The 11,436-nt window shown below is 40.7% G+C and overlaps 1 protein-coding gene across 20 annotated transcripts in view; it reads left to right on the top strand.

Moving 5' to 3' along the window:
• Nucleotides 1-2,086: 2,086 nt before the first annotated feature.
• The window catches only part of LOC115107737 (afadin-like), a 121,907-nt gene continuing 112,557 nt past the window's right edge, over nucleotides 2,087-11,436 (top strand). For 17 of the 20 annotated variants that reach the window (XM_029631343.2, XM_065008769.1, XM_029631339.2 and 14 more), the window contains exon 1: nucleotides 2,088-2,417. In XM_029631343.2, coding sequence (XP_029487203.1) covers nucleotides 2,316-2,417 — 102 coding nt within the window. In that variant the 5' untranslated portion in view covers nucleotides 2,088-2,315. Of the gene's footprint in view, nucleotides 2,418-11,436 lie in introns of all 20 variants that reach the window. The other 3 variants (XM_029631327.2, XM_029631326.2, XM_029631338.2) reach the window with 3 other exon arrangements.

The following is an 11,436-nucleotide window of genomic DNA, read 5'->3' as shown; positions in this document are numbered from 1 at the left end:
AATATCTAAACATTTCCCCAGGGATGCATTCAGTTTGGTTCAACTTTTTCTATGTTGCATGATGGTTTATACTGAATTACACACGTTTCCCCTAAACGGTGTGGACCGTTCTGTTTCCTGCAGTCAAATTACCTAATGGCTTCAAGGGTCGAATGGTATTTATATTTTTCATTAATTCATAATTAATAAATCCAGTATTTCCAGTGTAATATCGGGATGCAAACTCAACATTTAATACATTTCAACTCTATATCTGAAATGTCTTATTTTTTTAAGCCCATAGCCATGTGTATGAGGTGTGTACTTTTGTTTCACAGTATATTTGTTTAAGACTACCAAGAAATACTCTGTGTGACCCTGATTTAGCCCACTGCAGTAATTAATAACCTTTGAGGTATGCTTTCTCCCATTCCATGGGTGTGGAGATGTGTGGCCTGATCAATATGGGTGTGATCATTTTAAAACACATTTATCCTGCAGCACACAGCATGCACAATCACTCTCTGGGTAAACATAATCCCACCATTCTGCAACTGGTCGTTCAGTACCATTTCCTTTGAAGTAAACGTTGCACACTGTTCTGTTGAACTCAACACACTCCAGTTTTCCAACACACATATCTCCCTCTGTTGGCCAGGCTAGGGATAAGGCTAATTTAATTGTGATAATTGAAATTCCATTATGGTGTGAAATGTGTCCCCTGATATAGATATAAAATGGTGGGAGGTGAAATCACACCTCTGCAAAAACAGCCATGCTAGCACAAGCATTCATCAGCTCAGTAAAATGGCACAAAGCAAAAATAGTCAGTTACAAGGTAAAAACAGAAATTAAGATGGACTAAACCAAAGTCATTTTCATTCACAATATATGTCCAACTGAATGTTACTGACTGACCTTGTCTTTATTTACTTGTGTCTGATGGAATGATTGGTGCATTTAGATGTCCTCTTTGATGAAGAGTAAAGTACTATCTTAGTAGACAGAAAACATCCATTTATCCTCTGATTTCTACTCTGTCCCCTGGCCCTGGTATAAAAATGCTTTGTCTTGCTCTGTAGGATGGTATAGACTCTACTTAGCTGTATCGTGCCCAGCCATGTGTGCCCATATAGTCTTAGCACGCAGGCAGCCCAGTACTGACGCAATGTAATGATGTAAATGAACTCATATTGTGTCAGTGGCCACAGTAGCCCTGCCTGCCTCATTGACTTGACTGCTGCCCAGGACTGCACAGCTGGGCTCGTCAGGTCTAATGTGACGCTGTCTGACTGTGCACGCCCCATGGCCCTTCCACTTTTGCATGAGCACAGGAGCGAAAGCTACGCCGGATAGGACACACAGACATGAGCCAAAGCTCTGTTCATCCCAATTTTTATGATCCCATACAACATGACATTATCCTGTCTGACAATTACAGCACACACTAAAGCAAGAGGTTGTTGTATTCAATGCTGACCTTTCCAACGCTTTTAGTCTAGATTATTGTACCAAACTTACTTCAGAGTCTGTAATGTTGCTGTAGCAATAAATGAGTATCAATTAGGAGGCTATCACCATTTGAACCTTCAATCACATGTTAGGCCTATGTCATGTAACTGTATGTTTCTTAGATCCAAAACAAACCTCTTTCTCAGTGGGTGTGGTCACAGGATGATGGCATTGCCATGGTAGCCAGTGTGACATTCAACCATATTGTTCAACCTGCTGACTCAGATCTGTTTTGGGGACAAGGAGGGAGACAGGGTTCCCTTCAATGCTTGTTTACTTGATAAAACACATAGGCCAACTGTCATATTAGATTACATAGAATTAGATGACAATTTACACAAATACATCATATTTTCCTGAAAAGATTCAGTAGTCATTAAATTACAGTAAAATACAATGACCTGTCTGTGAATTTACAAAGTTTCATTGACCATTCTCATGGTCACCCAAATGACAATTGAAATGTTTATATATTTATTGTATTGACTGGACACTGTACTGGAGTCGAACTAGTTAACGCAGGGAAAGGCACACATCACTGTTGTGCTCGTGCAGGGCAAATTGTAAGGGCGTGAGCGCGCGCTGAAATAGTCCCATTTGCTTCCCGGGGAGAGAGAACCGGGTGCGGTAAGCGAGAGAGGAGAACGCGGAAACAGCAGGAGCGGTCCGCAAGAGGTACAGCTACCGGTGACAGCGAAACACTCGAACGGTATAGAGCCCAGATACTGGGTGCATTTTTTTCGTGAAGTTATCGGATCAGAGGCTTTTTTTTATCGCTGTAGTAAGGGGATTTTTCTTCAGTATAGAGTCATTCGGGATTCAGAATGTCGGGGAGCAGGGAGGAGGAGCGGCGGAAACTAGCCGATATCATTAACCACTGGAACGCCAACCGGCTTGACCTGTTCGAGATCAGCCAACCCACCGAGGTGAGTCCGTGGACCTTCCCTGAGCACAGGCCGCACCCGTCGGGAGAGAGGCAATCATTCCTAAGTGGGAAGAAGACCAGAGGATACGCGTGCGGATTCTCTAGTCTGATAATGAATTGTGAAACACTGTCAACCAAACACATTTGTTAACAAATACCTGTATAGTATTATTGAAATTGTCAAATGACCACAACACTGTCTCAAACTCGAAAAACAAATTATCCACACCTTTAATCGCAAATCAAACTAGCTACTGAGCTAACCAACCTGACAACAGGATCATTGGCGCCAGCTAACGTAATGTTTGAGAGCTAGCTAGAAAGACAGTTCGAGTCTGTTTTCTTGCTCACCACCAGCAGCACGCTCCGGTTTATAGCTGTGGCAAGTGCATGCAATGGCGGACGAGGTGAATACAGTAATTGATGCAATAGATTGTAAACTTGCAGTCACACTTCACTATTCGCTACCAAGCTAGCTAGCATCTAAACACACACAGATGCAATCCAACGTGGACGGTTACCTGGAAAATCACGACTCCAAATCTCGCTATTTACAGATAGACAAACAATTGTATTGTATTGCATTTCTTGTGCTGGTTAAAAAAATAGCTACGTTCACATTGTAAACAAGTGAAGCACACATTAGCTAACAGTAGTAAGCTCATGTCGCTAGATTGTCATTTGGTCAGCACCATGATTATGGATAGCAGCAAATTTAAACACCGGCTTCTTTAGTTAGCTAGCTTAGATATCATTCTAACGTTATCGAGAGTGTTGAGTTGGGATGATGACTAGCCCAGTCAGTAATGAACTAAAGGAACATAACGTTACTCATTAAAGCCATGTTCTTTGCCACTCATCATGTAGCTATGTCACTAGGCCGTAAGGTATCTAGTTGGTGTCAATAAGCATTACTTCTACTATATCAAATAAGTGTTTGCTAAGACAATGTTAAGTGTTTAACCTGTTACTGGGTGTCTCAATATAGCCAGATGGCTGGCTAGCTAGCTAGGCTATCGTTAAATGGTCTGACACTGACCATTTATGATGATGGTTGGCTAGCTAGTTATCGCTTTTCTAATCTATACTAGCTACTAAAATGAGTCGTGTTTTTGCGTCTCCTGTCGTGTTTATATTTATTGCATCCAACACGCACGTGGTTGTTGTTTTTGTCTGATGGGTTTCAGATCTAGCTAATATGTGTTTGTGTGTACAGTTTGCTACATGGGGTAAAGTGTTTTTTAGGCGCGCAGCAGCCAGCTAACCCCACCTCCTTGCTCCGAGTTGCAAGACAAGTCAAAGCATTGGGGGTGATGGGGGTCCCCTCTGATCCGATTAATTAGCTTTGGACAGAAGGACAGCCTCACTGTCAGCTAGGCCTAACTGTTGCTGCTGTGTTCCTGTAGTCCTGAGTTAGTATTTTGTATTTCCTCCATTGCTCACGAACTTGCCAACAAAATGTTAGAGATTGTTGGATGTCATTAACATAATAACATTCTGCATCAAGCCTAGAGGTTGACTGATTCATTGGAATCGCAGATTAATTAGGGCCGATTTCTAGTTTTCATAACAATCGCAAATAGGTATTTTTGGACACCAATTTGGCCGAAATGTTTTTTTTATTTTTTTACACACCTTTATTTATAATTTTATATAACTAGGCAAGTCAGTTAAGAACACATTCTTATTTTCAATGATGGCCTAGGAACGGTGGGTTAACTGCCTTGTTCAGGGGCAGAATGACAGATTTTTACCTTGTCAGCTCAGGGATTCAATCTTGCAACCTTACAGTTAACTAGTCCAACGCTCTGATTACATTGCACTCCACGAGGAGACTGCCTGTTACACGAATGCAGTAAGAAGCCAGGGTAAGTTGCTAGCTAGCATTAAACTTATCTTATAAAAATCAATCAATCATAATCACTAGTTAACTACACATGGTTGATGATATTACTAGTTTATCTAGCGTGTCCTGCGTTGCATTTATCGATGCGGTGCATAGTTGCGAAAAAGGTCTGTCTTGCTCCAATGTGTACCTAACCATAAACATCCATGCCTTTCTTAAAATCAATACACAAGTATATATTTTTAAACCTGCATATTTAGTTCATATTGCCTGCTAACCTGGCTCGTTACAAACTCTGTGAAGACTATTTCTTCCTAACCAAAGACAGCCAACTTTGCCAAACGGGGGATGATTTAACAAAAGCGCATTTGCGAAAAAAGCACAATCGTTGCATGAATGTACCTAACCATAAACATCAATGCCTTTCTTAAAATCAATACACAGAAGTACATATTTTTAAACCTGCATATTTTGCTAAAAGAAATCCAGGTTAGCAGGCAAAATTAACCAGGTGAAATTGTGTCACTTCTCTTGCGTTCATTGCACGCAGAGTCAGGGTTTATGCAACAGTTTGGGCCGCCTAATTTGCCAGAATTTTACGTAATTATGACATAACATTGAAGGTTGTGCAATGTAACAGGAATATTTAGACTTATGGATGCCACCCGTTAGATAAAATACGGCACGGTTCCGTGTTTCACTGGAGTAATAAACGTTTTGTTTTCGAGATGATAGTTTCCAGATTCGACCATATTAATGACATAAGGCTCGTATTTCTGTGTGTTATTATGTTATAATTAAGTCTATGATTTGATAGAGCAGTTTGACCGAGCGGTGGTAGGCACCAGCAGGCTATTAAGCATTCATTCAAACAGCACTTTCGTGCGTTTTGCCAGCAGCTCGTCGCTGTGCTTCAAGCATTGAGCTGTTTGACATCAAGCCTATCAATTCCTATCAATTCGCGAGATTAGGCTGGTGTAACCGATGTGAAATGGTTAGCTAGTAAGCGGGGTGCGCACTAATAGCGTTTCAAATGTCACTTGCTCTGAGACTTGGAGTGGTTGTTCCCCTTTTGTGGTGCGATGGGTAACGCTGCTTCGAGTGTGGCTGTTGTCGATGTGTTCCTGGTTCGAGCCCAGGTAGGGGCGAGGAGAGGGACGGAAGCTATACTGTTACACTGGCAATACTAAAGTGCCTATAAGAACATCCAATAGTCAAAGGTATATGCAATACAAATTGTATAGAGAGAAATTGTCCTATAATTCATATAATAACCTCAACCTAAAACTTCTTACCTTGGAATATTAAAGGAACCACCAGCTTTCATATGTTCTCATGTTCTGAGCAAGGAACTTAAACGTTTGCTTTTTTACATGGCACATATTGCACTTTTACTTTCTTCTCCAACACGTTGTTTTTGCATTATTTAAACCAAATTTAAACTTTCATTTTATTTGAGTGCTAAATAGATTTTATTGATGTATAATATGAAGTTAAAATAAGTGTTCATTCAGTGTTGTTGTAATTGTCATTATTACAAATATATATATTTTTTAAATTGTCCAATTAATCGGTATCAGCTTTTTTTGGTCCTCCAATAATCGGTATAAGTGTTAAAAAAAATCATAATCGGTCAACCTCTAATCAAGGCTTCTATGTAATTTTTAGCCCATGTGTGACAACTGCTCCTTAAGCCAAAAAAGTATACATTTTTTGCAAAGATGTTAATGACATGGTTTTATAGCATGACCCCATGGCTGGATATTTTAAAGCAGGTGGGTCAGTGTATCTCTTTCCTCTATGTCCTGTGGAATTCACTTCATTTTTTCCCTCTCCCCTTAATAGTCTTGATCAATGCAATAAGATATTCAACTAGTTGTAACTGCTGACCAAGTCTCTATCCTCTGGAGTAGGGCCAAAATACAGTACCAGCAGTCTTAAAGGCTTACATTTTAAAACCAACCAAACAGCATTTTCCTCACCAACTTCGTATTGATCCTCATTAGCTGCATGGCTTGGGAGAGGGTGGATGGAAACTTTTGACTGGCCCAAATCAAAGCCCTGTGGAGCACTGCATCCTGTCAGATGGTTGGGTCTGTTTGTCAGAAAACAGTTTTGTCGTAATCCAGGTTTCCATTCCATCCATGTGGAAGCCAGTGATTTGATTGTTGGTGTCAGTGGAACGGTTCACCTTTTAGAACCTATCATATCCGCCCTCTGTGTGCAATGTGTGCCGACTGTGATCCTGGGGAATGCTGCGTATGTTGACTATGGGTTGGATTGGCCAGAAATTAAGCGCCCGTCTCTTTTGTGTGCTACTGCTACCAACCAAATTAAAGCACAGCTAGTTTTTGTTATATTTTGAATGGAAAGAGCACTGAGTTAGTGATCAGAGCAACATAATGTATATTCAAACGGAACATCTGACCCTTTGATAGATAATGTTTATTCCCAGTTTGTTTTTAACCATGCTGTTGTTGTGTTCTGCCTTAAACAAGGACAAAGTGAAATACCTTGTTAATTTATCTGCTTTCAACATCCACTAGCAAAAGACTGATATCAGGTGGCCTTGAGAAGGGGGGTGTTATTTCTCCAGGTCATGTATAACATGAGAGGTTCTTGTCCTGCAGCCCTCTCTAGCATGCGACTTGTTGCCAGGGTTGGGTAGGTTACTTTCTAAATGTAATCCATTACTAGGTACCTATCAAATTGTAATCGGTAATGTAACTTTTGGATTACCCAAACTCAGTAACATAATCTGATTACATTCAGTTACTTTTAGATTACTTCCCCCTTAACAGCTTCTTAAGGATTGGACACCTTTTCTTTTCTCCAAGTTTTGCCAAAAATGACATACCCAAATCTGACTGCCTGTAGCTCTGAATGCCTCACTTTTATTCCATAGGCTGGGATCTGCGTTATGCAGCTGTTGCAAGAGTGCATTTTTTACTGGCTGTTCACTGGTTTCAAAAACAATGATTGATAGGCAGCTTAGACTTCTTGAATTTAACAATTATTTGGTTCAAATACACATTTAGATTTGTGAACAGCCATCCACAATCCGTAAGGCGCAAATAGAAAAATGACAGAGCAGCAGTGTGATTCACATCAATGTGCAATGTAGATATCAATAATAAGTGATATCCGTATCGCCATAGACTACACCACCACTGTTATCCTTACCTCCAAGCGTTTAATCAAGTTGGATAATCTTTTGATGCTGAAGGCAGTCTCACCATTGGAAGACATGGCTTGGGCTGTAGCCTACAAAAGCATGTTCTACAAAAGCCTGTACTTGCTCTTTTCCCGCGATCCATCAAACACATTTGGTGTGTCATCATAGTAGTCTCTGATTTTTGGTCAGACTTGAACAAATGTAAACTTGCGCCTTTTTTCAATGCTGATTTGAATGTCATTGAGAAAGCACCATTTTTTTCCCGCATAAACATTGTTTCTGAATTTAAAAGTAATCATCAATTTAACTTCTTGCGTCGAGCCACCCCGGATCCGGTATCGTGACTACAGCCTCAAGCTCATTACCATAACGCAATGTTAACTATTCATGAAAATCGCAAATGAAATGAAATTAATCTATTTGCTCTCAAGCTTAGCCTTTTGTTAACAACACTGTCATCTCAGATTTTCAAAATATGCTTTTGAACAATAGCTAAACAAGCATTTGTGTAAGAGTATTGATAGCCTAGCATTGCATTAAGCCTAGCATTCAGCATGCAACATTTTCCACAAAAACCAGAAAAGAATTCAAATAAAATAATTTACCTTTGAAGAACTTCGGATGTTTTCAATGAGGAGACTCTCAGATAGCAAATGTTCAGTTTTTCCTGAAAGATTATTTGTTTAGGACAAATCGCTCCGTTTTCTGCGTCACGTTTAGCTACGGAAAAAAACCTGTATCCAGGATTGTGTAAATCTATCCGCAAGCTCATTAGCATAACACAACGTTAACTATTCATGAAAATCGCAAATGAAATGAAATGAATCTATTTGCTCTCAAGCTTAGCCTTTTGTTAACAACACTGTCATCTCAGATTTTCAAAATATGCTTTTGAACCATAGCTAAACAAGCATTTGTGTAAGAGTATTGATAGCCTAGCATAGCATTAAGCCTAGCATTCAGCATGCAACATTTTCCACAAAAAACAGAAAAGAATTCAAATAAAATAATTTACCTTTGAAGAACTTGTTTTCAATGAGGAGACTCTGTTAGATAGCAAATGTTCCGTTTTTACAAAATATTATTTGTGTCGACTAATCGCTCCGTTTTGTTCATCACATTTGGGGAGGAAAAAAAAATATATATATATATATTAAGTCATTAAAACGCAAACTTTTTTTTCCAAATTAACTCCATAATATCGACAGAAACATGGCAAACCGATGTTTAGAATCAATCCTCAAGGTGTTTTTCACATATCTATCGACGATAAAATCCACCGTGGCAGTTTACTTTCTCTTCTGAAGAAATGGAACGCGCATGGACCTACAGATTACGCACATAGGACACCGGGCGGGACACCAGATAAATGTAGTCTCTTATGGTCAATCTTCCAATGATATGCCTACAAACACGTCACAATGCTGCAGACACCTCGGGGAATAGACAGAAACCGCAGGCTCATTCCTGGCGCATTCACAGCCATATAAGGAGACATTGGAACACAGCGCCTTCAGAATCTGGGGCATTTCCTGTATGAAACTTCATCTTGGTTTCGCCTGTTGCATTAGTTCTGGGGCACTCGCAGATAATATCTTTGCAGTTTTGGAGACGTCAGAGTTTTGTCTTTCCAAGGCTGTCAATTCCATGCATAGTCGAGCATCTTTTCGTGACAAAATATTGCGCTTAAAACGGGCACGTCTTTTTATCCAATAATGACATAGCGCCCCCATAGGTTGAACAGGTTAAGCATCTGGGTTTTCAATAGTATCTGTAATCTGATTACAATATTTTTGCTGCTAACATAACGTATTAGTTAGTTTTCTTTGTAATCCGTTACTCCCCACCCTGCTTGTTGCTGGCTCACTATCACCATGGCAGCATCATACTAGTGATGAGCACAGCACCAGACATTTTTCTTTGTGCCTTCTCGGCAAAGTGGACAAAATCGATACCAACAGAACATTATACATTAATCTCTGTGCCAATTCACCACAAACTGTTATATTAACTCATACATTGGAGGTTGTGTGAAGGATTGTGGTTTCATAGAAAGCCCCATGATATGTGTTGTTTTGAAGAGTGTATTGGATATACAGTGCAATCAGAATCTATTCAGACACCTTCACTTTTCCACACACACACTACCCCATAATGACAAAGCAAAAACAGGTTTTTAGATTTTTTTGTATATATATATATATATACACACACACACACACAACTGAAGTTTTACATTTGCACTCCTTGGTTGTGTGCTTAGGATCGTTGCCCTGTTGGAAGTTGAACCTTCGCCCCAGTCTGAGGTCCTGAGCGCTCTAGAAGTGGTTTTCATCAAGGATCTCTCTCTGTATTTTGCTCCGTTCATCTTTCCCTCAATCCTGACTTGTCTCCCAGTCCCTGCCGCTGAAAAACATCCCCACAGCATGATGCTGCCACCACCATGCTTCACCGTATGGATGGTATTGGCCAGGTTATGAGCGGTGCCTGGTTTCCTTCAGACGTAACGGTTGGTATTCAGGCCAAGAGTTCAATCTTAGTTTCATCAGACCAGAGAATCTTGTTTAGGTGCCTTTTGGGAAAACTCCAAGCGGACTGTCATGTGCCTTTTTTACTGAGGAGTGGCTTTTGTCTGGCCACTCTACCATCAAGGCCTGATTGGTGGAGGGCTGTAGAGATGGTTGTCTTTTTGGAAGGTTCTCCCATCTCCACATAGGAGCTCTGTCAGAGTGACCATTGGGTTGTTGGTCACCTTCCTGACCAAGGCCCTTCTCCCCCGATTGCTCAGTTTGGCATGGCGGCCAGCTCTAAGAAGAGTCTTGGTGGTTCCACATTTCTTCCATTTAAGAGTGATTGAGTCCACTGTGTTCTTGGATCTTCAATGCTGCAGAAATGTTAAAAAAATTCTCAACCAGTTTCTGATTTGTCATTATGGGGAAGTGTGTGTAGATTGAGGATTTTTTTTTATTTAATCAATTTTCGAATAAGGCTATAACGTAATAACATTTGGAAAAATTCAAGAGGTCTGAATACCTTCTGAGTGCACTGAACATTAATGCCCTGACAGAGATGGTCGCCTCGCTTTGCGTTCTTAGGAAACTATGCAGTATTTAGATTTTTTAATGTATTATTTCTTGCATTGTTAGCCCAGGAAATCTCAAGTGTTATTACATACAGCCAGGAAGAACTATTGGATAGAAGAGCAACTTACCAACATTACGACCAGGAATACGACTTTCCTGAAGTGAATCCTCTGTTTGGACCACCACCCAGGACAATGAATCGGATCCAAGTAGGCGTCCCAAAACAGCAGCTCCACAAAAGGGGCAGACTGAGTGGTCTTCTGGTCAGGCTCCGGAGACGGGCACATCGCTCCCGAGTATACTACTCGCCAATGTCCAGTCTCTTGACAATAAGGTAGATGAAATTCGAGCAAGGGTTGCCTTCCAGAGAGACATCAGAGATGGTGACATTCTCTGTTTCACGGAAACATGGCTCACTCGGGATACGTTATCAGAGTCGGTACAGCCACCCGGATTCTTCATGCATCGTGCCGACAGAAACAAACATCTCTCTGGTAAGAAGGGGGGGGTGTATTCCTTATACCCAGACTACACCGCTCGTGTCGCAAAATAAATGTAGGAATCTATGTTATTCAATTATTGCACCCACACTGCCTGCAAGCATCAACAAGCGTCTTCGTTGCCAAGGGCTAAAATAGAAGTCATTCCTATTTCTGACGCAGATCGCGCTGCAAGTCCTGCCTCTCCCATCTCCTAATTGGTTTATAGAAGCAGGTACCCACGTGCCATCTCCTCATTGGTTATACCCACGTGGGTGATTGAAAGATGAACTTTGTTGCCGGTCGTTGTGGAAATACTATGGAAGTTTAGATGCCAATCACCATAGAAGTTCAAAGATGTAAAAACCTGGAAGGAGGAGAGATGACTAGAAACGATTCGGTTGACCGTTTTATGTGGATTAATTGTCGGAGTAGAG

Source organism: Oncorhynchus nerka, linkage group LG24 (genome assembly GCF_034236695.1).
Source record: "Oncorhynchus nerka isolate Pitt River linkage group LG24, Oner_Uvic_2.0, whole genome shotgun sequence".
Lineage (NCBI taxonomy): Eukaryota > Metazoa > Chordata > Actinopteri > Salmoniformes > Salmonidae > Oncorhynchus > Oncorhynchus nerka.
Note: the sequence above shows the minus strand (reverse complement) of the source record. Positions and strands in the feature narration are given on the sequence as shown.